The sequence below is a fragment of the Macaca mulatta genome, chromosome 20 (genome assembly GCF_049350105.2).
Source record: "Macaca mulatta isolate MMU2019108-1 chromosome 20, T2T-MMU8v2.0, whole genome shotgun sequence".
In the NCBI taxonomy this organism is placed as follows: domain Eukaryota; kingdom Metazoa; phylum Chordata; class Mammalia; order Primates; family Cercopithecidae; genus Macaca; species Macaca mulatta.
This window is the reverse complement of record NC_133425.1, coordinates 20,729,016-20,754,987: the sequence shown is the minus strand read 5'-3', so window position 1 is coordinate 20,754,987 and position 25,972 is coordinate 20,729,016. Positions and strand designations below refer to the sequence as shown.

The following is a 25,972-nucleotide window of genomic DNA, read 5'->3' as shown; positions in this document are numbered from 1 at the left end:
AATTAAATACTGTATATTAAGGCTAGAAGGTGGTATTTTTTCTGTGTTTTTTGTGATAGATGTTATTTATTTTTTGGTAAATAGTTTTCAATAGACTCAAAAGAGGATAAAAACATTCTCAGGTGTTGTTAAACAAGAAACTAGATACTCCATTTGTCTTTGCTCTTGTTTCAAACTGAAAATATTACCTTGTGTTTGGATGCTGAAGTATTTCTGTTGTGTTTCTAGGCTCTTGGCCTGCTGCTTGTATTTCTTGGTGATTAGCTAGTGCTTCTAGATTTAGTTCTGCAATCTTGAAGAAAATAAAGTGATAAAAATATAATTTCTTGCAAAGCATTTGATGCTCAAAGAAATACAAAACAAAAAGCAACAATAACGAAAAGCAAAAAATCCACTTGAATAATGTTCTCTCTTTTCTTAGGCAGTGGCTTTGCCATTGCCACAGCCCTGGGATGGCTTCAACAGTTACCAGATGGTTTATGGCTGCTTAGCCAAGAACGGCAATCTGTTACCAGCTACAAATGTTGTTACATGAATGTGGGGAAGGGCCAAGTAGGGCTGATTGAAAAAGGATGACAATTTTGGTTCATCACTCATCCAATAGTCGGTCACTTAAAATTTACCTCTCTGCAAACATGCAACTTTGGAAATGATAAAAGAATGGCTTTACAAGAAAATTTTTTTAAAAGACTATTTATTAGTTTAACACAAAATCATGAGAAGTCTATTCGAGTTGATATTTCTTCTCCTTCCATAAAGTGGGAGCCCACCAGGGAGTTGTGATGTAGAGAGAATAATTTTTAAAGTTACAAATTTTTAAAAATAAACTTCTTTTTAAAGAATCAATTTGGATTTACAGAAAAATTATGAAAATAGTACAGAGTTCCCATACAGCATACCCCCATTTTTACCTATTAGTAATAGATTCGTAGGGTGCATTTGTCACAATTAATGAAACAATAGTAATGCATTATTATTAACTAAAGCCCATGCTTAATTCAGATTTGGTTAGTTTTTATCCAAGTGAGATACAATTTTCACTGGAAATCAAGCATAATTAAGCTCCCCAAGTGTGGTTTGGGAATCCTGGGGTTTCCAGAGATCTCACAAGGGGTGAGATCCTTCCTTCTCCAACTATGTGACATAACAGACTGAATGTAAAGCAGATATGAAAAGTCACTTGTTTTCTATTAAGCTAGATGTTAAAAGGTTTCACAGAAATACCTAAAACAATGATGCTCTTTCCACTAATTTTTATGGAAAATTCTTTTTTTCATAAAAGCAAGTTATTTGTAGCTGGACAGAGTGGCTGTGTATGCTGAAGTTCCAGCTACTCAGGAGGCTGAAGTATGAGGATCCCTTGAGCCCAGGAGTTCCAGTCTAGCTTAGGCAACACAGTGAGACCCCATCTCAAAAAAAAAGTGATTTGTGTTAATATATAATGGTTTTTTATTTATCTTAAACTAATATTAAAATTTATGCAATTTCCAATATAGTAAATGTTGATAGATATTGTAACCCAGAGTCCCTGGGTCTTCAGGTGCACACTATAAAAGTGTAACCCCTGTTGCACCTTGTTGTTTCAAAAGGGTACAGGAAGAAGACCAGCTACAGCAAGACAAAAACCAGCTGGAACCAGAGATGCCTGAAGTTAGAGATGAACTTGGCAAACTCTCTGCATTACCATACTAAAAATCTCACTTAGGGAGGAACTTATTCTCTATTTTCTATACATGTATGTGTCAAGGAACAAACCCTGCCTTTACACATGCAATGACTCAGCCAACTAGCAAAACAAAAGCCCTGCTTTTGCCTTCATTTGGGGAGATAGTGCTTTGGAAACTATCCCTGGTGTTATTACTTGTTGCAAAGTAATAAAATCCCCTTGTTAAATCCTCCTTGGGCCAGGCATGGTGACTCACGCCTATAATCCAAGCACTTTGGGAGGCCGAGATGGGTGGATCACCTGAGGTTAGGAGTTTGAGACCAGCCTGGCCAACATGGTAAAACCCCAACTCTAATAAAAAAAAAAAAAAAAAAAAAATTAGCCAGGTGTGGTGGCAGGCACCTGTAATCCCAGCTGCTTGGGAGGGTGAGGCAGGAAAATCTCTTGAACCAGGGAGGCGGAGGCTGCAGTGAAGAGAGATTGCACCATTGCACTCCAGCCTGGGAGACAGAGTGAGATTCTGTCTCAAAAAAAATAAAAATAAAAAAATAAATCTTCTTTGGTAGTGGTCATTGGGTTAACACCCACCAAGTGATTGAACTCACCACTGCGTGGGTAACAATATAACCCACATTAACAAAAGAGTCATGAGACCAAAAGGGTTTTAGAACCTGCTGTAGTGATTGAGAGCAGAGATTAGCAAACACTAATACATATTTTTTTGTAAATAAATAAAGTTTTATTTCAGCTGTGCCCACCTGCGTTGACATAATGTCTATGGCTGCTCTTGCAGTATCACAGCAAGTTGAGTAGTTGCAAAATTGCAAAGCCTACAATATTTACTAACTGGCCTTTACAGAAAAAGTTTGCTAACCCCTGGTATAGATAAAAGACAGAATGTGACAGACATGAGTTTCAATTCTGGTTCCACCTCTGACTGGCTGTGGGACCTCAGATAAGTTATCTAACCTTTGATAACCTCAAAAGGTTCATGTATAAAATTGGAATGATAATGGTTAACTCACAGGGCTGTTGTGAGGATTAAATAAGATAATGTATATACGGCATTTTAGAATAATACACTTAAGACCTCAGTGAGTGGTGGCTATTATTATCTATATGCTCAAAGAAGATCTGTTAGAATGTCTTTTTACTATCTGACACAAAGTCTGGCTGTTGCTTATTATTCTATGTGGAGTACAATTTATTTCATAATGGAGTCATGATGGAATGTATTATGCAATGGGACAATCTAATAGGTTAGAATGCATTATAATAAAGTTTGTCAGAGACTATGTCCTCTTCCATGTCTCCCTTATGTGCTGTTCTAATCTGTACCCACTGAACTGCTGGTGAAACAATTGTATGCTCCCCCTACTCTAAGAAAACTAAAATCTATGCAGAATTTCTATAATCATTACAATTATTAGTATTAACTACAATAATCACCATGCCACCAGTATAGTGCTTAATATATTTAAGGCACTGTGCTAAGAACTTTATACACAGTATCTCATTTACTCTCAACAATATCCTAGAAAAGTGTGTATTCCCCTATTATACATCCAAAAACTGATGTTGTTCAGAGAAATTGCCCTAGATTATACAGCTAGACATATAGTAGAACATATATTTTAAAACAGATAAGCCCAACTGCAGAGACTATATACTTAACCACTACATTATGCTAGTGATAGGGTCTTAATTCAAAATATATGCTAGGCTTCAATCACATTGCCATTTTCTTTTCTTTTTTTTTTTTTTTTGAGATGAAGTCTTGCTCTGTTGCCCAGCTAGAGTGCAGTGGCACGATCTCAGCTCACTACAACCTCCACCTCCCTGGTTCAAGCGATTCTCCTGCCTCAGCCTCCCAAGTAGCTGGGACCACAGGCATGCACCACCACACCCGGCTAATTTTTGTATTTTTAGTAGAGACGGGGTTTCACCATATTGGCCAGGCTGGTCTTGAACTCCTGACCTGGTGATCTGCCCGCCCCAGCCTCCCAAAGTGCTGGGATTATAGGCGTGAGCCACTGCACCCAGCCCACACTGCCATTTTCATAAAATAGGTAACAGGAGTTGGTAGTCTATGATAGACTGATTTAGTCCTTGATTTTAAGAAAGGTGAACACACTGGTCAAAGATACTAACCTTTTTTGGGCCATACTTAAGGAAATACTGAGCCAATTCAAGGATTATTCTAGCATCTTCTGTGGCATCATGACCAAGTCTGTCTGGACACTGTATATCCTTCCTGGAAAGTCAGTATAAAATTGACATACTCACAGCACTTTTAATGATAGGCTCTTTCAACCACCTCAAGTGTTGTGATTACATATAAAATGTTAGAATTCTGGTAATTAGATTTGCATCACAACAATCAAGGTTCCTTTATTCCAGCTAATTGCCAGGCCCTGCAAGAGGCACTGGGGGTGCAGAACAATCAGGAATGGCTTTGTTCACAGCAAGCATAGCATGTGGACAAAAGGCTACCCAACAAAAAGCATCTAGCTGACTCCCCGGCCAGTCCTCTCTCTAAGAAATGGGGCAGGCCCATTTCTTAGATCTAACCATTGTTTAAAATTGCCTTCCTGAAACTTTTTTATTTGTATATAAGTGTCTATACATACTTAAATACTTTCTTAGGTGTTTTTAAAAAGCTTAATATATATATATGCCTATGTCTATAGATAGAACTAAATCTAATCTATATCATATAAATATTGAGGCATATATAAATCTTGCTCTGCATCTCTTATTCTCAGGAGTGTCTTAGAGAGGTTTCCATATAACATACAGATTTATCATATTCTTTTGAACAACAAAATATTCAATAATATAGATAACCATAATTTACTCAGACTTCTAGAATATTTGAGGTTTTTCTATTTTGCTATTTTAAACCATATTATAATGAACACCTTTGTACATATGTGTCTTAATACAATAGGACAGTATAAGTATGTTACACTATCTTGTATAGGCATATAGGTATGTTTTGAAATTTTGGTTACCTCTTCTGCCTTCATGGTTCAGTTCTATCCATTAAGCCTCAACTATGAATGTAAACCCCTGTATCTATTGCTACAATTTCTTCATTTCATAAGAAATGCAAAAATATAATGTTTATAAACAAAGAGAGCAGAAATCCTGAATTTTGCAATACGCATTAAATTAGATACTATATGCTAACTTGCATGCAGTTTGTCAGAACAATATTACAGTATATAAGCAAACCTACCCCAAAATAGCTTTGGCTAAGAACTTCAGCTTAAATCTTCTGCCCTGCTCTCTGACATAAAGCAATGATGTATCAATAACATATGGATGTATCATCTGAGGAAGAAAGAGAATAAAATGAGTAATGTCTTATGCTAAAGGAAAAAACAAGTGGGCTAGCAGGGTGGGGGAGAAAAGCCCAAGACTTTAGATTTGAGATAAATGGAACAGGCATTTATACTGAAAATACAAAGTCCTAAATCAGATACTCACTTTCAGTGCTCTGAGATCCAAATCTAAGGAGTGGCCCACTAACACGGCATCAGGAGGAAGCAGTGCTTTTAACTGCCTCTGTACATCTTTGAGTTTGGTCGTCACTGGGTTAAGAATCTTCTTCGTGATTCCTGAAAAGCTTTCAATAAAAAAAGAGAAATGGACAGGCGAGGATATTAACAAGTTTTCCTCTCTGGAAAGACATTTTAAAAATAACATTTTAAAAAATTATAGTTTATATATATATGCTTAGTGTCCAAAGTGACAAATAAGAATTAAAAATTAGTCATAATCCTATCACTCAGAGATGATCGCTTTTTACATTTTATTAAATGTCCTTCCATACTTTTGATATAGATTCAGGTATATATTTAATTTTTATAAAAATGTAATCATAATGCATGAGCTGCTTTTTAACAAATCTATCCTTTGTAATATGTTGTAAACACATTTTCATATCAATAAATCTATTTTAGCACATCCTTTTAAATGGTTACAGAGTGAGTATTCCATCATACAGATGCAACATATTTTAACTAATCCCTTACTTTCAGACATTTATATACCTAAATTTTTGCAATACTGTGACAAACATGCTTGTGCATACAACTTTGCCACACATGACTGTTCTCTAAGAATCTGTCAAGTCTGCTAATAGGACAGTTATTTATCACTATCATTGCCTCTCTGTCCCTAAGTAGTCATGAATCTACCGGTGCCACTTCAATGGATGGGAACAGTAATGTTTCACTGGCTTCTTGCCTAGTCACTGTGTGTACATTCTGAAATTACATGCTAATCTTTGGAAAAGTAGACTAACATTTTGAGCTTTGAATTTCTGTTATGAAAAATAATAGTTTTCTTTGTGTTTTGGGGGTCAAGGCAGATTAAGCTCTAACATCACTTGACTGCCAAATGATGATTTGCAGATTTTCAGATGAGGTCTTATCAGAAAGCAAAGCTCCAGCTGTTTGGCAGTTGTAGATACTGATTATAATTGGGAGATTCTGGAACAAGGAAGATAATATTCTGCTGACTTAGGTCACAAGAAGATTGAAGATCAAGAAGGGCAAGAGCATTATACACTGACATTGTGCAATTTCAGCATTAAAATATACCTATGTGATGCCCTAATCTTTGATAATACTTAAGTAGATAAAACCCAACTAAACTGAAGCTGTGGGCCATTCTTCTTAAGAATTATTCCATTCTAGTCTGATAGCTCTCAGAAGAGCTGAAGACAAGGTGAAAAATACCTGGTGAGGTAGTCCAGAATCTTGTTTTCAGGTTTGACCAGTTCATCCATAACACAGCAGCCTCCTTCAGCAACCAGTGAGATGCGTGTTAGCTCTCTCCCCTTAGATGTGAGGCACTGAAAGACCAAGATGTAGTCAATCTGCTGAACTGCGGAAGGTATTGCTTCCTCTTACTATTTGCACTATGTCAATTGCCATCTATTCTAATCTACCAGGGTCCCTGCAGCAATGGCACAAACTTGCTTACTAGAGGATCTAGTGTGAGTGAAATTAAAGCTGGGCAGGCTGCTGAATGTTACACTTAAGAGGATCAACACAGTGTAATTTGCACAAGGAAGATGAATGCAAATAGTATTAATAATTGTATCTACCATTTATGGAGTGTGTACTATATCCAGTATTATGCTAAATACCACTAATAGGTAATTTTTATTAAGCCCATTCTATTATCAGCTAGTGCTGTACTAAGCATTTTATATATGTCACTCTCATAATTACCTTTTGAGGTAGTCTTTATTATTACCCCCACTTCACAGAGGGAGAAGCCCAGGCTGATATGTTAGGGGAATTTGTCCAAGGTGACATAGCCACTAACAGGCAAGGACAGGATATACACCCTGATATGTCAGATTCTCAAGTTCTAGGTCTTAGTTACTCTATTAAGAATTGAGAAACTGTTTCCTGAGTACTGAAAGAGGATGCACTGTCTTTGAAAAGAGGCTTACTACAATTAGATAAAGCAAAGCATGAGGGGAACTTAAGGAGAGAAATCCTACTTCTGGTCTTCAAGGTGTAAAACTAAGCCAAACCAACAATTAAGGCAAAGTCCTCATAGCAGCAACAACAAAATACTTGTTCAAACACAAGGAATCAACTTATAGTAATGTGCAAAGACTTGATTAAACATAGTAACTACTTGGAAAACTTATGTGATTTTTTTTTTTTTTTTTTTCCTGAGATGGAGTCTCGCTCTGTCACCAGGCTGGAGTACAGTGGCGCAATCTTGGCGCACTGCAATCTCTGCCTCCTGGGTTCAAACGATTCTCCTGCCTCAGCCTCCCGAGTACCTGGGACTACAGGTGTGCACCAGCATGCCCAGCTAATTTTTTGTATTTTTAGTAGAGATGGGGTTTCACCATGTTGGCCAGGATGATCTTGATCTCCTGACCTCATGATCCACCCACCTCGGCCTCCCAAAGTGCTGGGATTACAGTTGTGAGCCACCGCACCCAGCCACTTATGTGATATTTATTCTTTATCCTGGAATACAGATCTAAGTTTTCTAAAGTATGAGTAAAAGGACCTACTTTCAGCTATTAAAACAGAATACTAGAAATGAATGTATTCGTTCATTGGTGCAATAGACTCAAGAAATCATTTTCTACTAGACCTCAGCTTGTAACACTCTAATTGAAAAATCAAAAGTAGTACGTGCCATTTCACAGTCAAGTCCAAAGAGAGGACTATTGTCTGCTATAGAACCATTACATTTGGTAAGTAAAAAGTTTTCACACTCAGGAAAACCTAGGAAAAAAGGAAGAAAATATTTGCCTTTAGAATAGAGATGGTAAACATCACTCTTAGATTCAAGCAGGTAAAACTAAAATACTAGATATTTTAGTCAGATATGTTGGTATGTTAGACACTTGAAATACAAAGACTAAATAAGATACAATCTCTGTCCTCAAGTTTTTCACCATCTACTCATTTTTATATTGAAAGAATAACTTAGGCTTGCTGTTAGGAGGAGATTCTGGGGCTTGAACTTCCTGGCAGTTGCCAAGTAACAATTTTTCCTCCTCATGAGAAAAGAGATAACTAAATCATGGCTAAACTCAAAGTCATTAGGCCCTTTCCATGTCAGCGCTAAGAAAGAATGAATAAAGTATGCAAATAACTGTATGTGAAATCTTTCTTTCCTAAATACAGGAAGAGAAAATAGGAATGAGATTCCATCATAATAGAGATCTAAAAGGATTTCACAGCAGGAAGCAAGTTTAAGTAACATTCACCATACATGTCCCTCCACCCAACTCAACCCTCAAGATTCCTCTGAAACATCTATTCAGAGCCTTGCCTGCATTTTCTGGAATCACGTGTTTCCTACAGAGGCTCAGCTACAGACTTAAGGTACTCCCTCTATTTGTGTACCCTGAGTCAATAACCATGCATATTTAGCTCAGAGACCCAAAAGCATCTGAATTGTTGAAGACTTCTACCTTCAGGCAGAGGCTGGAGCAGTAAAGGTAACATCTAAATCTTGTTTGACAAGGAACAAACGGGGCTAGGCAAACCTTTGACCGATTTCTGATTCCCAGTACTGTGAAATTTCCAACTAATCGCAATTAAAAGAATCAAAATATGGTCTATCCCAGAGAAGAAAGGCAGCCCCAAATCTCAGAGACACTATACTTGCAGCCTACTTTATCTATATTATCAGTGGTGTTTTATAGGTGTCAGCAGTACTGCCCTTACTACGTGCTCATGTGACAGTAGTGCAACCTCAAGAAAAAGATGGTTATAAATATGTTAAAATAAATAGAGAAAAAGCCATCTATAAAATGGAGTTAAAATTTAGTTCATATATCATAGGATTGCCAGTTAATATACAAAAAAGCACTTAGTATGGTGCCTGGGACCTATAAAACACATCCACATCAACTTAAAAAAATAAATTAAAAAAATAAAATTTATGCATCCAGAATATAAGAACTCCAATAATTCCATGATAAAATACAGCCCAATTTAAAAATGGACAAAGGATCCGAATAGACATTTCTCTGAAGCTATACAAATGACTAATAAGCACATGAAAAGTTGCTCAAAATCATCAGCCAACAGACACATGCAAATCAAAATCACAATGAGACACCACTTCATAGCCACTAGGATGGATATATTCAAACAAGATAATAACAAATGTTGGCAAGAATGTGCAAGAACTGGAAACCTCGTATGTTGCTGGTGGGAACGTAAAATGGTATGGCTGCTTTCACAGACGGACAGTGCCTCAAAAGGTTAAACACAGAGTTATCACGTGACCCAGCAATTATACTCCTAGGTATATACTCAACAGAAATGAAAGCATGTGTCCACACAAAAAACTTGTACTTGAATGTTCATAGCAGCATTATTCATAATAACTAAAAAGTGGAAACAACTCAAATGTCCATCACCCAATGAACAGTCTATCCAATGGCAGTATCATTAAGCAGTGAAAATAAATGTAGTACTGATACATGCTACAATATGGATGAACCTTGAGAACATTATGCTAAGTTAAAGAAGCCAGTCACAAAGACCACATATTGCACATCCACTTACAGGAAATATCCAGAATGGGTAAATCTATATATAGAAAACAGATTAACGGTTGTCAAAGGCTCAGGAGTTGGAGGGAAATTATACTATAGGGTTTCTTTTGGGATGATAGAAGTGTTCTAAAATTGTGGTGATGGCTGTACAACTCTATGAAGATAGTAAAAAATACTTAATTGTAACTTTAAGTGGGTGAAATGTGTGGTATGTTAAATTATATCTCAGTTAAAAAAAAGGAAATTTAATTATCATTGCTATAATTAGGAGGTAACAAAGAAAATAAAATGAAATCAAAGTACTCTTATTAAATTCTTGCTATATAATTGACCAAGGCTCTGAGCCTAGACCTGCTCTATTTGTTAAAGAAATGTGGGGGCAGTGTGGGAGGAGAATTAGAAGTATTGGAAAAGTGTTAAAATATTAAAGACATACTAACTGTTTTTAATATAAAGAAATGAAAGAAAACTGAATGAAAAGGAAAGGGAATAACTTTCTCATTAAATATTATTTCAATGCTCTTCAATGTCACATTCATGTACTACCTAAAATCATCACTTTGCCAATCACAATATACATCACACACTTTGGGATACACTGTGCTTAAGATATTTTCTCATTAATAGAAGATGAAATAAGAATAAGCCATTCAGAAAACAGCCAGATAAATCAATCTCCAACAGTAGTATTTAAATAAGCTGTTAGATATTTTTACATTGTTGGCAATATCAGATTAGGCCTAAGCCCACCTTGTAATGGAAAGTGAAACGTTCTCATTTCCTCCTTTGTCAGAAGGCATCTGGTCAAGCCCACTTTCTTACAGCCATACTTTTGAATGATGGGGTCATTCTGAAGGTTGATGGTGGCTTTTGCATTAGAAGGTAAAGGCCCTAAAAGAAAAACAATTGAACGTATATTAGAATGTGTATTTAAGAACCCTAGAAGACATGTCTCCTGAGGTTGCATAGGCTAAGCACAGGGAAGATCAAAAGATGTATAAAACTCAGCCCCAACCATTTAGGGCCTTGCAATCTATTACAATTATAGGAACACAGAGAGGCAGGGCATGGTGGCTCATGCCTGTAATCCCAGCACTTTGGGAGGTGGAGGCAGGTGGATTACGAGGTCAGGAGATCGAGACCATCCTGGTTAACATGGTGAAACCCTGTCTCTACTAAAAATACAAAAACAAAATTAGCCGGGCATGGTGGTGGGCGTCGGTAGTCCCAGCTACTTGGGAGGCTGAGGTGGGAGAATGGCGTGAACCCAAGAGGCAGAGCTTGCAGTGAGCCAAGATCGTGCCACTGCACTCCAGCCTGGGTGACAGAGCAAGACTCTGTCTCAAAACTAAACAAAACAAAACAAAAAAACACAGAAAATGAAGTCCCAAATGAGCTAAAACAATAAAGGGATAGGAGGAAGAATATACTTTACACTGGAGTGTCAGAGATCAAGAAAGGAAAAGATTAACTGAGTCTTAAAAAAACACAGAATTCAGATAGTTGGTATATTCAACCTGTTCTTTACAGTGCCTGTCACTCCCTTACGGTTCATTCTAGCTAAATATACTCCACCCTCAGCCACCTATTTAAGCAGCGAAAGCTTGTTCTTTAACCAGGGACCATTACTGATTGGATTAAGGGTATGACCCGGCTCAAGAGAGGTCATCTATAGATTGACCAATGACTTGATATTCCTTATCAAGACATGCTCTTAAAAGGAAAAATCAGTTGATCAGACTGCCTGCTTTAAGAATTTTCACTAAAAAATATAAAGAACTGGGCTAGTTACAGTGGTTCACACCTGTAATTCCAGCACTTTGGGAGGCTGAGATAGGCAGAACACTTGAGGTCAGGAGTTCAAGACTAGCCTAGCCAATATGGTGAAACCCCATATCTACTAAAAACACAAAAATTAGCCGGGTGTGGTGGCATGCACCTGTAATTCCAGCTATTCAGGAGGCTGAGGCACAAGAATTGCTTGAACTTGAGAGGTGGAGGTTGCAGTGAGCAGAGATTGTGCCATTGCACTCCAGCTTGGGCAACAGAGCAAGGCTCTGTCTCAAAAAAAAAAAAAAAAAAAAAAAAAAAAAAAAATATATATATATATATATATATAGAGAGAGAGAGAGAGAGAGAGAGAGAGAGAGACAGCGAGAACTCACTAGTCAGAACAGGAAAATACACACACAGATAAGTAGATGTTATGAGAGGGTTGGAGAAAATCTCTTCACTAGGGGTACTTAGGTTCCTGCTGGCTTTCTACCCACATATATCCTTCTTCAAACAATACTTGCTCAAGATGGCCTAAGTGAGTAGTTGGTCCTTGTGAGGAAAAGAGCCAAAGTATCATAAGTAGAAGAGGGCATTCCAGGTAAGACAGAAACGTAGAGTAAACTTGGTTTGGCAGTAGACCAGTGATGAAGAAAAAAAGGTCTGTGCAAGAGACAAGTATAGGAAACAAAGTTGAGAGAAGAGGATAATTTTCATCCACCATTTAATACATAATGGGGAGCCACAAAAAGTTCCTGAAAGTGGAAGTGACATAATTAAAGCAGTGTTTTAAGAAACATCAACCTCAAAGATTTGTAAAAAATGGAGTAGAGGCTGGGTGCATGGCATGCCTGTAATCCCAGCACTTTGGGAGGCCAAGGCAAGAGGATTGCTTGAGTCCAGGAGATTGAGACCACCCTAGGCAACAGAGCAAGACCCAGTCTCTACCAAAACAAAAATTGTTCAGGCATGGTAGTGCATGACTGCAAGTCTTAGCTACTCAGGAGGCTGAGGCAGGAGGATGGCTTGAATGTAGGAGTTTGAGACTGCAGTGAGCTTAGATTGTACCACTGCACTTCAGCCTGGGCAACAGAGGGAGATCCTGTCTCTAGATTTTTTTTTTTTTTGGAGACAGAGTTTTGCTCTTGTTGCCCATGCTGGAGTGCAACGGTGCAATCTCGGTTCACCGCAACCTCTGCCTCCCAGGTTCAAGTGATTCTCCTGCCTCAGCCTCCTGAGTAGCTGGGATTACAGGCATGCACCACCACACCCAGCTAATTTTGTATTTTTAGTAAAGATGGGATTGTTCCATGTTGGTCAGGCTGGTCTCGAACTCCCGACCTCAGGTAATCCACCCACCTCAGCCTCCCAAAGTGCTTGGATTATAGGCATGAGCAACTGCACCTGGCCTAAATTTTTAAAAATACATAAAAAAAGAAAGAAAGAAAGAAAGAAAGAAAGACAATGAAGTAGAAAGAGGCTAGAAAGTGCTTTACAGTAATTCTGGCCAAAAAATTATGAGCATCTGCTAGAGGCAGAAATACCATTTGACCCAGCAATCCTGTTACTGGGTATATTCTAAAGGAATATAAATCATTCTGTTATGAAGATACATGCAAGTGGAAAAGACATGGAATCAACCCAAATGCCCATCAATGATAGATCGGATAAAGAAAATGTGGTACATATACACCATGAATACTACGCAGCCACAAAAAGGAATGAGATCACGTCCTTTGCAGAGACATGGATGGAACTGGAAGCCGTTATTCTCAGCAAACGCAGAAACAGAAAACCAAACACCACATATTCTCACTTATAAGAGGGAGCTGAATGGTGAAAACACATGGACACATGGGGAGTAAACAACACACATTTCGGGTTGTCAGAGGGATTGGTGGAGGTAGAGCATCAGGAAGAATAGTTGATGGAGGCTGAGCTTAATACCTAGGTGATTGGTTGATCTGTGTACTAAACCACCACATCACACATTTACCTATGTAACAAACCTACACATCATGCGCATGTACCCCGGAACTTAAAATAAATGTTGAAGAAAGAAGGCCAAGTGCAGTGGCTTACGCCTGTAATCTCAGCACTATGAGAGGCTGAGGCGGGTGGATCACTTGAAGTCAGGAGCTCAAGACCAGCCTGGTCAAACATGGTGAAATTCTGTCGCTACTAAAAACACAAAAATTAGCTGGTGTGGTGGTGCCTGCCTGTAGTTCCAGTTACTGAGGAGACTGAGGCACAAAAATCACTTGAACCCAGGTGGCAGAGGTTGCAGTGAGACGGGATCATCCCACTGCACTCCAGCCTAGGCAACAGAGCAAGACTCTGTCTCAAAAAAAAGTTGTTACCAGCATCCGAATTAAGATAGTGAAAGGGATGGAGGAAAAGGGATATATATAAAACATACACAAAAAACTGGTAGAACATGGTGAAAAAATAACTCAATTCAGCCAGCAAAATATTTAAATATTTATCTATAACTTTATTATATACCCGGCACTGTTTTGGCCACTAGGAATTTCCCAATGCACAAAACCAACAAAATTCCTCATGAAATTTAACTTCTAGTTGGAAATATGGATAATAAACAAATAAATATGTAATATATCAGGTAAGATAAGGGCTTTGAAGAAAAGGAAAAGGATAGGAAATGTTGGGGCAGGAAAAGGGTTATTGTCTTATGTTTTTTATAGGATGATCTGAGAAGGTCTCTGTTAAATTGACATCTGAATAGAGATTTATAGAAGCAAAGGGAATTAGGCATGCAGACAGATTGGGGATAGGGAGCCAAAAGAAAATTGTAAAATTCAACACTGGTGTCTTAGAGAAAAATGACACCAACAAGAGGGAATATGAAGAGCCCATTATTTGAGGATGAGAAAAATGCTTTTAGCTACGTTGTGACTGAGGACAGTAGAATATCCAAATAGCAATTGGAATATTCAGCAGGCAGTTGAGAATGCAGGCCTGCAAGCTAGGGCATCAGACCTAGAGATAATGATATAGGAGTCATTCAAAGAAAACTAATAGGTGAACTTGGCAAAAACAGACGAATACTCCAAAGGAAAGACTGATTAACGAAGATCAGAGTGCGAGGGACTATGCCTTGGGGACTGTGATATTTAGCATGGGAAGATGAAGTGAAATACTTAAGAGGATAGAGAAGTTGCCATAACCTCTCTGGCTCCTCAAGGCCTACAGAATAAAATCCAAAATTCTTTTGGCATGGCATTCAAAGCCTGCAGGTTGTCTCTCTGTGGCTGGTACAGAATATAAAAATAAAAAATAAAATAAAAACAAAGCCTGCAGGGTGTGGCTTTAATCTGCCTTTCCAGCTTTGTCTCTCATCACTGCCTCCTCCTATTCTTCTCAGCATGCCCAACAAGCTGTACTCTTCAAACATGTCAAATTTCTTTTTCCTGATTACATCTTTTCTTTCACAATGTGATGTTTTTACTTGAACCTAGAATCTCATGATTACTCTGTGATTTAATCACAGATGTTTAAAATACAATGCAGATCAAATCAAATACAACTGCAGATCAAAAATGGGCATCCATGAGAAGAAGAGAACAATGGAAGGATAGAAAATTAGAAGTGGGGATTAGGACAGAGGATAATACAAGCACATTTCTAGAGGAGATAAGAAATCAAGTTACTCCTCACTACTTTTTCAACACTGGTTGATATTATTAAATTTCTGAACACAAAATACAGTATCATTGAACAATACCTAACCTTACTATATGCAATGAACTCTGATAAGTCCTATACTATTCTATCACTCACCTCCTGGAAAAACCAAAAAGGTTAGCTAAAACTTGCTAATCAGACACAACCCATAGTTTGAAAAACACTGCTATCATGAATCTTGCAGCTGGCTAATATCTAAACCTCCTGCCTATTTATTCTTCACTGTGAGTAGTATCAGCAAGTATCCCTTATATTAGTCAAAGGCATGATCTTCCTTCCCACCTGTACACTGGTGAGTACAAAGACCCAGTGACAGTTTAGAAATTATTCAGAGTAATTCATAACAGTCCAATGTTAGTGATACCCAGGTATCCTTAGCTATCTAACCAGATGGTTTCTGAGGCATGAACCCTGGCTGTGGTTCCTGCTATCTAACCTCCCTGGGTACCTGCCCAGTTTTCCTTAAAAGATCTGTTCTTGTGGCCCAGGTATGGTGGCTCATGCCTATAATCCCAGCACTTTGGGAAGACAAGGCGGGAAGATCACTTGAGCTCAGGAGTTTGAGACCAGCCTGGGCAGCACAGTGGAGCCCCGTTTCTCAAAAAAAAAAAAAAAATTAGCTGGGAATGTGGCACGTGCCTATAGTTCCCCAGCTACTCAGGAGGCTGAGGTGGGAGGACTGCTTGAGTTTGGGAGGTCAAGGCTGCAGTGAGCTGTGTGATCACAGCACTGCACTTATGCCTGGGTGACAAGAGTGAGACCCCATCTCAAAAAAACAAAAATTGTTTTTGTGCTTAAGTTAGTTAGAATTGAGTTCTGTTGTGCTAAACCTACTTACAATCATATCCACATCTTTTAGAGTGAGCAAATCATCAAACCAGCATCATAGCTATACCTTCCATTGTCTTGGGCAGATCTCCAGCTCTTTGTTTTGTTTGTAGCCCAACAATGTCAGCTAGAAAATCAGATGATGGTGGAGGCAAGCGGAATTTCTGAAAATATATTAACAGGTTTTAAAAAAATGGTTGAACAGCTAAAATACTGTGAAAGGCCTGGACTTTTATTGTCAGCTCAGTGCTTTTAAAGTTCTAGACAGTAATTGTTAGCATTTTAAAATGAGAACTGTTTCCTTAATATAGAAAAGTGACTAAGTAAATGAAGCCACACAACGCTAATCGATCCCTGTGATTATACATCGTAAAAAAGACAAACTTTAAAGAAACGTACAACTTAGACAAGAAAAGTCCCTTTGTATTTTCAAAGTTCTTCCAAATCTATTATTTCATTGGAAAGCATGCCATTGCCATCAGAACAGATGGTACCACAGGGCAAAAAGGTTGAGAGCTTCAGCTTCAGGTTCACCTGGGCTTAAATTTCAGCGCTACCACTTACAGGCCAGAACTTGGGCAAGTTACTCAGTTTCTCACATACAAAATGGAAATTAAAAAGTATCTATTTATAAGACTATTGTGATAACTGAAGATGATATGTGTAGCATGTGGTCCATGGTTAATAGAGAGCCTGACACACAGGGAGTGCTCAATAAATGAAAGCAAAAAAAGAAAATGGTGACCCAGGGAAGTTAAATTAGGGCTCACCAACTCAAATGCCTTCAGGGATAAATGGATGAAATGGGTCACTAGGAAATGGAAGAGGCTATGGGAAAATGGAAAGCAGGTGCCTCTTTTTAAAGATGACAACTGCTATTCAGTTCCATATACTGTTTTAAGGGTGCCCAATCTTGTGATTTTTTTTAAAGAGAGGTAGAAAACACAGCTTGTATATATATTTTATAATTTCTGAAAACACCATAGCCCAAATAAAATAGAACAATATCAACCTAGGAGCTACAGATTATAACCTGGGAATAAGTGTTTGCCTAGATTTCCAAAGAAAATCAGAGACAAATCTACATGAGGCCTCTAAGGTCCTTTTGCTTTATATATCCCCTACTGTTTGTTCAGTTAGGTTGCCAAGGAGCATGGTCCCTGACACATGCATTAGTCTCAGAATGGGAGGACAGACTCAGCCCCTAGTGCAAAGTTTTCTTAACTTACATGTCTGAATGCTTTTCGAAGACATCCAAACTCCAAATAGAACCTGTAAAAGTGTAGCTGACTCATTCCCTGCAGAACAAAAACCACTACGTTGTTTAGGTGGTTTTGATGAAAAAGCTGGCACCAGCTGCCGAGAAATCAAACCAACACAGTTAAGAGAGATGGCCTTAAGTCAGTTACAGGCATATAGAGGGGAAATAGGGGAGAAGGAGCAGGAAAAGCAGTGCGTGAGAGTGAGTAGAATTTATCATCATTCACTATCTGCCTGAAACTGGAAGACAGCCATTATTGCACAGAATTCAAATAAAGATCCATAGAGATAAATACTTATTGCATTCAAATCAAGTAAAATACCAAGCAAAACACAATGCATTTAAATTCACTGTCCTATTGATTAAGATTTGTTTGGAATCAAACAAAGTCATCCCTAAGATCCCAACCTACTCTGCAGTCCTTCCTAAGCCAGGTAATCAAATGGCTGGCTTTAAGAATTTCAGTTTTGGCCGGGCACAGTGGCTCACGCCTGTAATCACAGCACTTTGGGAGGCCAAGGCAGGCAGATGACTTGAGGTCAGGAGTTCAAGACCAACCTGGGCAACATGGTAAAACTCCATCTCTACTAAAAAAATATACAAAAAAATTAGCTGGGCCGGGCGCGGTGGCTCAAGCCTGTAATCCCAGCACTTTGGGAGGCCGAGACGGGCGGATCACGAGGTCAGGAGTTCAAGACCATCCGGGCTAACACGGTGAAACCCCGTCTCTACTAAAAATACAAAAAATTAGCCGGGCGTGGTGGCGGGCGCCTGTAGTCCCAGCTACTCGGGAGGCTGAGGCAGGAGAATGGCGTAAACCCGGGAGGCGGAGCTTGCAGTGAGCTGAGATCCGGCCACTGTACTCCAGCCTGGGTGACAGAGCGAGACTCCGTCTCAAAAAAAAAAAAAAAAAAAAAAAAAAAAAAAAAAATTAGCTGGGAGTGGTGGTATGTGCCTATAATCCTAGTTACTCTGGAGGCTGAGGCAAGAGAATCACTTGAACCTGGGAGGTGGAGGTTGCACTGAGCGGAGATTGTGCTGCTGCACTCCAGCCTGGGTGACAGAGCGAGACTGCATCTCAAAAAAAAAAAAAAAAAGGTTAAATCCTGCTCCACCCGTTTTTGTAAATAAGACTATTGAACTACAGTCGTGCTTATTTGTCTGTGTGTTACATATGGCTGCTTTGGGCTACAATGGCCAAGTTGGGTAGTTGCAATAGAGACATAAAACCTACCAAAAAAAAAAAGTTTTAGATAAACTGACAGACTGATGGCTGTAATTGTTGATGGAGAAGACAGTTCTCAAAGTAGCTAGCCAATTCATAACAACCTCTCCCAGGAAGATGTATTATTTGTATACATACAAAACATTTTTCATAAGACACTTAATAATGGCACCAACAATATCAAAATAGTAAGATTCTCTTTTTTTTTTGTAGGGACTGGGTCTCGCTATGTTGCCCAGGCTGGTCTCAGACTCCAGAACTCAAGCAATCCTCCCACCTTGGCCTCCCAAAGTGCTGGGGATTACAGGTGTGAGCCACAATGCCTGGGCTCTCTTTGTCCTTTATTTGTAAAAGAAAGAAAAAAGATTAACTAGAATTCTTCACAAATCATTGTTATTTCAACTGAGTCTGCATCAGGTGAAACAAACTAAAATACCTATAGTAGCCAGACAGATACTGTAAATACGGGAAGCAGGCCAGGTAGGACATTGGAGTATACATGTCCCATATAATGGGGGAGACCACCACTCAGCTTTGACAAATTGTTGCCATGTGGGAATATAGGGATAGCTGCCATTTTTGAGTTTTTGGAAGAAGAAAAGGTAGATTTTTATATAGGAATTTCCAGAATTAACACTTGGCAGACATCATGAAAAAAATTTAGGATGTGCTGTAGAGCAAAAAAGTAATGTTGATAAGCCAGTTTGAAACCTCTGGTTTGAATGATAGAGCCTTGGGAGAGGTTAAAAAAAAAAAAAAAAGAAAAGAAAAGAAAAAAGAAACCTGTGGTCAATACCCACGATTTAAGTTCATTTCATACCTGGGTTTTGGAACATTGGATTTGCCCAGAACTGCATACTTAAGCAATTCACACAGCTGGTCATGGGTTACTTCACAGTTGTCAGTAAATAAAATGGTAGATAAGCGGGCTTTCTGCAAAGATTAATCAGGGCATAGCAAACAATTATTGGTTATCAAGAATACCAACAAAGTTAGTTATTAAATTATTCTAGCTTCTGATTACTTTAACATCCAGGTATATTCTAACATAAGGAAGTTCTAATTAATTGAAAATGATGGTATAAAATAACAATATGTGGTAGGTATGACATTATTAATAAAATATTGAACTATCATTGACACAAAATCTGAATTATAGATACTTGGTTACATGCTAGGAATAGGATAAATAAAACATAATTCATGCTCTCAAAGAGTCCATTCTACTAGGAGGAAAAAGCAATAGCTAATTCCAACATAGTGTGGGTAAGTGCTAATACAAAGGTATAAGAACAAGGAGTCTAACTGCTTTAGGGGTCAGAGAGTTTGGGGAAGGCTACTGAGATGAAAATACTGAGGCTAAGCCTTGAAAATGAGTCTACCCTGTTGGTGGGAACATCACATTCAACATGTAGTATAGCTTGGCAAGGAGCCAAGATTGCATGTTGCATAGTAGTGGAGGTAGAAGGAGAGGGAAGCAGGAGCCAGATCATAGATCAATGCGGCCTAAGCTAATGAATGAGAATTTATCCCTGGGCAACAAGAGTTCAGTCAAGCTCCCAATCCCTTTAAAAAGGCTTTGAACTTATACTTGTTTTTGTTTTTTCTCTTCTGAGATAGAGTCTCACTCTGTCACCCAGGATGGAGTGCAGTGGCGCTATCTTGGCTCACTACAACCTCTGTCTCCCAGGTTCAAGTGATCCTCCCACCTCAGTGTCCTGAGTAGCTGGGACCACACATTAGCTGGGACCACAGATGTGTGCCACCACACCTGGCTAATTTTTTTTGTATTTCTGGTAGAGATGGGTTTTCACCATGTCACCCAGGCTGGTCCTGAGCTTAAGCCATCTGTTCTCCTCAGCCTCCCAAAGTGCTGGCATGAGCCCCCATGCCCAACCTACAGTCACCACACCCAGCCTATATTTGTTTATTAAAGTAATTCGTGTTTGTTATAAAAGATTCAATAATAGAGAAGTGTAAAATAAATGATACACAATAGAGAAATGAAAATAAAAGTCACCTCAGAGATAATTAAAATAAAAGTACAACTCAAAGGTAATCACCACTTTCCTTTTGGTCTGCGAGGCAGCAGAGTATAGCAATTAGAAGCTCAAGCCCTAGAGTCATACTACCTGAGTTCAAACACCAGGCTCTATCATCTTGGACCAGTGCCATAGCCTTTCTAGGACTCAGTTTCTTCATCTAGAGAGTAATTATAATTTTATTTCATTAAATAATTGGGAGGACGAATGAAATAGTTCAAGTACAATGTACTGAGGCTAGTGCCTGATACAAGTACTTAATAAACATCAGATGGCCGGGCGCGGTGGCTCACGCCTGTAATCCCAGCACTTTGGGAGGCCCAGGCGGGCGGATCACAAGGTCAGGAGATCGAGACCACGGTGAAACCCCGTCTCTACTAAAAATACAAAAAAAATTAGCCGGGCGCGGTTGTGGGCGCCTGTAGTCCCAGCTACTCGGGAGGCTGAGGCAGGAGAATGGCGTGAACCCGGGAGGTGGAGCTTGCAGTGAGCCGAGATCGCGCCACTGCACTCCAGCCTGGGCGACAGAGCGAGACTCCGTCTCAAAAAAAAAAAAAAAAGTAAAAATAAATAAATAAATAAATAAACATCAGATATTATTGCTAATTTCTTCCCATGGTCTTAAGTTAATGTTAAACTCTTATATTAGCCAGACACAGTTCTGATCACTTTACATGCATTAAATAATTTAATTCTCACAACTTTTTAAGTGTGTACTACTATTATCCCCATTTCACGGATAAATTGGAGAAACAGACAGATGACAGAACCAAGACTGGAATGCAGGCTTATCTCTATACTATATAGCCCCCAGTGGATTTTATCATTCTTTTTTGAAACCAACTCCCTACTCCCGAACTTAATCTGTGAGTATCTTTCCATATCAGTTTAAAAAAAATAACACATCAATTTTAATACTTGAATAATAGTCCATTTTCTAAATTTACCTGAAAATTTATAATATATCTGAAAAAAATTCCTTATTGATAACACTGTTTTGTTTTTTAAATTACAAACAACATTATGACGAATATCCTTGTACAGACACCTTTGTACATCTATCTAATTACTTTCTTAGGATCAATTGCCAGTTCAAATGAACTCTTGAAAGAATATGCCAGTTTGTTTTTACCAAATAAAAACATGAAATTAATAAGGTGAGACTGAGCAAGATGGAGTCTATAGGGCGGTGAGTAACCCTGGTTGCCAGGCATGGGATGTCAAGAGCCGGAGTTGGGTGAGGGTGTCCTGCAGAGGAGACAGTCCAGGACTAGGAGCAGAAGACCAGGACATTCATGCAGGAGGGTGCTCAGGTGTGGGGTGTCAAAGCCTCAGCAGCACAAGGAGGTCACCCATACAGGAAGGAAGGGAGGGCAGTGAGGCCAGATATCAGATGTCAGAAACTATTTAGGGTAAGGAGGGCATCAATGCTGAGGGACAGTAGTGGTCTGTTGCAGGATTTAAAGCCTGAACAGGATAAGGGTATAAACATGAGAGGATGGTGGCAGCTACCTGTCATAGGATGAGGGTGCTCACAAAGGAAGATGACCTGGTACCAGGGAAAGCACATATGGGCCTGGAATATCTTTTTGTGCCAGAAAGTAATGATGTGCCCAAAGAATGGTGTTGTCATGTCAAAAGTCCACAGAAGCTAGCTTAATGACAAAATCTTGGATATTTAAAGCATCACAATCCAGTAAAAGATAGAAACACACTGAACAAAATAGGTACTATTGAGTTCATACTGATAAAAAAGTAAATGCATAAGCCCAAAATGTTTGAGGAAGGACATTACAAAGAGAGCTGGGAACAGTGGCTTGGGCCTGTAATCTCAGCTACACTGAGGCTGAGGTGGGAGGACTGTTTGAGCCCAGGAATTCCAGACTAGCCTGGGCAATATAGCAAGATCCTGTCTCAAAAAAATAAGTAAGAATGAAAATTACAAAAAGAAAAAGATAACTTTAGAGAAGTTTAGTAGAAACTACCTTAATCGAGGTATCAAGGTTAATATCACCAGTAACGGAACAAATCAAATTGTGTACAATCTGCAAGGGAGCAGAGTATCACTCTTGTGATATTCCTGCTAAAGATGTGTATAACCTGAATCTAATCAATGAAGAAACAGACAAATCTAATTTAAGGGACATTCAACAAAATAATTGGCCCAGGATTATTCAAAAGCAATAAAGTCATGAATATCAAGGGAAGACTAAGGAACTGTTTGAGGGAGACATGACAAATTTAACACAATTCTAGACTGGATCTTATTGCTAAAAACAGTCTTATTCAAACAACCTACAGACAACTTGGATGGTATCTGAGGAGCAGATGGTCATAATATATCCATGTTAATTTCCTGATTTTGATGGTTGCACTGTGATTATGTAGGTTTATGGAAAATATATAATAAGATATCTTGGCGGTGGATGGAAAAAGACCATTGTGTCAGCAACTACTTTCAAATGTTGGTTGAGGGGAGGTTTTGATACTGTTCTTACAGTTTTTCTATAAGTTTGAGATTGTTTCAACATAACAAAATATGTGATTGTCAGTCTCCTTACACTTCTTACCACATGAACATTAAACTTTTTTTGCAAATTCGATAGGCAAAAAAACTGGAATCCCACTTTAATAAAAAAAAAAAATTTTCAGCTGGGTGCGGTGGCTCATGCCTGTAATCCCAGCACTATGGGAGGCTGAGGCAGGTGAATCTCTTGATCCCAGGAGTTGGAGACCCTGTCGCTCTTTAAAAAAAAAAAAAAAAAAAAAAAGGCCAGGCACAGTTGCTCATGTCTATAATTCCAGAACTTGCAGAGGCCATGGTGGACAGATCGCTTAAGTCCAAGAGTTCAAGACCAGCCTGGGCAACATGGCAAAACCCTGTCTCTACAAAAAAAGAAAAATTAGCTGGTGCAGTGGCACACGTCTGTAATCCTATCTAATTGGTGGAACTGAGGTGAGAGGATCACTTCAACCTGGTAGGCGGAAGTTGCAGTGAGCTAAGTCCAGCCTGGGCAACAGTGAGACTACCTCAAAAAAAAAAAAAAAAAAAAAAAAAAATCACATCCCTAATCCTGCTCTCACATATTATATAACTTATTTTTATCACTTGTCTCTGCCCACTAGAATATAAGACCTACTAGGGCAGTGAACTTTATTCACTGATGTACCCCAAGCACCTAGGTCAGTGCCCCAGCACATGGCAGACAATAAAAACCAATGAATGGCTGGGTGCAGTGGCTCATGCCTATAAGAGGCAGAGACAGGAGGATCCTTGTCGCACCACTGTAGTCCAGCCTGAGTCCAGCAGAGCAAAGACCCTGTCTCAAACACAAAAACAAACAAAAAAGCCCAATGAACGACTAAAGGGATGAAGTATATTTAGTTCTCAATAAATGGAAGGGTATGATAGCGATAATCACGCTTTTTTTTTTTTTTTTTTTTTTTTGAGACGGAGTCTCGCTCTGTCGCCCAGGCTGGAGTGCAGTGGCCCGATCTCCGCTCACTGCTAGCTCCGCCGCCTCCCGGGTTCACGCCATTCTCCTGCTTCAGCCTCCCGAGAAGCTGGGACTACAGGCCTCTGCCACCACGCCCGGCTAATTTTTTTTTTTTTTTTTTTTTGTATTTTTAGTAGAGACGGGGTTTCACCGTGTTTGCCAGGATGATCTCGATCTCCTGACCTCGTGATCCGCCCGCCTCGGCCTCCCAAAGTGGTGGGATTACAGGCGTGAGCCACTGCGCCCGGCCGATAATCAGCCTTTTTATTCCTCTACTGCAGTGGTCCCCAACCGTTGGCACGAGGGACCGGTTTTGTATTAGACAATCTTTCCACCCACTGGGAGAAGGGCTGGGGGGATGGTTTCGGGATGATTCAAGTGCATTACATTTATCATTAGTCCTAGAACCCTCGTATGCAAAGTTCACAATAAGGCTCACAATAGGGTTGGCATTCCTATGAGATCTAATGCCTAGGTGGAGCTAAGTCGGTAATATTTGCTCGCCCACCGCTCACCTCCTGTTGCTTTGTGGCCCGGTTCCTAACAGGCCAGCTGTGGACAGTGGGTTGGGGACCCCATGGGCAGGCAGGCACCAGTCTGTGCACAGGGGGTTGGGGACCCCTGCCCTACGGGAATGTAAACTGCAGGAGGGCAAGGAATTGTATTTTTGTGCCCCGGGATACTGCTAGAACATAGAACAATTCTTGGCACTGAGAAGATGGCAACAAATATTTGTTGGACGAACATTCCTATTATGCGCCAGGCACTGTGCCATTTTTTTTTTTTTTTTAAGAGATGGAGTCCTTGTTATATTGCCCAAGCTGGTCTCGAATTCCTGGCCTCTAATGATGCTCCCGCCTTGGCCTCCCAAATTGCTGGGATTACAGGCGTGAGCCACTGCACCCGGCCCACTATCCTAGTTTATTTATTTATTTATTTTTTTGAGACGGAATTTCGTTCTTGTTGCCCAGGCTGGAGTGCAATGGTGTGGTCTCGGCTCATTGCAACCTCCTGCTCCTGAGTTCAAGTGATTCTCCTGCCTCAGCCTCCCAAGTAGGTGGGATTACAGGCGCCCACCACCACGCCCGGCTAGTTGTGTGTGTGTGTGTGTGTGTGTGTGTGTTTGGTAGGGACAGGGGTTACTCCATGTTGGCCAGGCTGGTCTCAAACTCCTGACCTCTCAAAGTGCTGGGATTACAGGCATGAGCCACCGTGCCCGGCCGACTCACTATCACTATCCCAGTTTTAAACCGCCAATGACAGCCTTGTGTCAGGAAGGTGGTTGTACACTCATTCCTATTTTAATGATCAGGGATCAGGTTCGGAGAGGCCAGGGCGGAGACCCAGCCCGCATCCAGGGCACCCGACGGCGGTTGGGCGAGAGTCCGGGAGCTCCAAACCACCTCGGGCCGCCTGCTTGGGCTCCACGTTGCTCACCTTGGCCTCGGGCTGACTCTCCTCGAGATCCCAACTGGCTTTCATCGCCTCAGCCGCCCCGACCAGCTTGTTTGGGGCCTGCCTCCTTTTCCTGACCTTCCTGGGGTGTCTCTCGGTCCCTTCCCTCTCTGGCTCCATGGCTGTGGAGAAAGATCAGCTAGAGCTGGGGAAACTCCAGCGCCCCTATCCCCCGCGTGCCGCCTCCTAGCCGGAGAGCTGCACGGGCTTGACGGCTTTCAGTTTACCGAACTATCCCCGTCCCCCTAAAAAAGCAAAGGTGCCAACGATCTCCCCGTTCCGCGGACTGGACACCCGCGCCGCTCTAACCCAAACGGCTTTACCGTCCGCATCGGATACCGGATTCCCAACGGTTCCCCAACGGCTAAAACGGGCGTCTGCCTGGCAAAGAAAGAAGGAGGTGCTGCCGAGCGGCTTCCCCTCCTAAAACCACTCCCCCCACCTCCCAGCCCGGGAAA

General features: G+C 40.1%; 1 protein-coding gene across 6 annotated transcripts in view; it reads right to left on the bottom strand.

Moving 5' to 3' along the window:
• REXO5 (RNA exonuclease 5) overlaps positions 1-25,972 on the bottom strand; it is a 45,753-nt gene that overhangs the window by 17,521 nt on the left and 2,260 nt on the right. For 2 of the 6 annotated variants that reach the window (XM_015125750.3, XM_077986431.1), the window contains exons 2-12: positions 25,497-25,636; positions 19,341-19,453; positions 17,264-17,390; positions 16,102-16,198; positions 10,479-10,619; positions 7,850-7,938; positions 6,415-6,530; positions 5,159-5,297; positions 4,908-5,002; positions 3,818-3,920; positions 189-292 (exon numbers count right to left, since the gene is read on the bottom strand). In XM_015125750.3, the coding sequence (XP_014981236.2) occupies positions 189-292; positions 3,818-3,920; positions 4,908-5,002; positions 5,159-5,297; positions 6,415-6,530; positions 7,850-7,938; positions 10,479-10,619; positions 16,102-16,198; positions 17,264-17,390; positions 19,341-19,453; positions 25,497-25,634 (1,262 nt within the window). In that variant the 5' untranslated portion in view covers positions 25,635-25,636. Of the gene's footprint in view, positions 1-188; positions 293-3,813; positions 3,921-4,907; positions 5,003-5,158; positions 5,298-6,414; positions 6,531-7,849; positions 7,939-10,478; positions 10,620-16,101; positions 16,199-17,263; positions 17,391-19,340; positions 19,454-25,496; positions 25,637-25,837; positions 25,971-25,972 lie in introns of those variants that run through there. The other 4 variants (XM_077986429.1, XM_077986428.1, XM_077986432.1 and 1 more) reach the window with 4 other exon arrangements.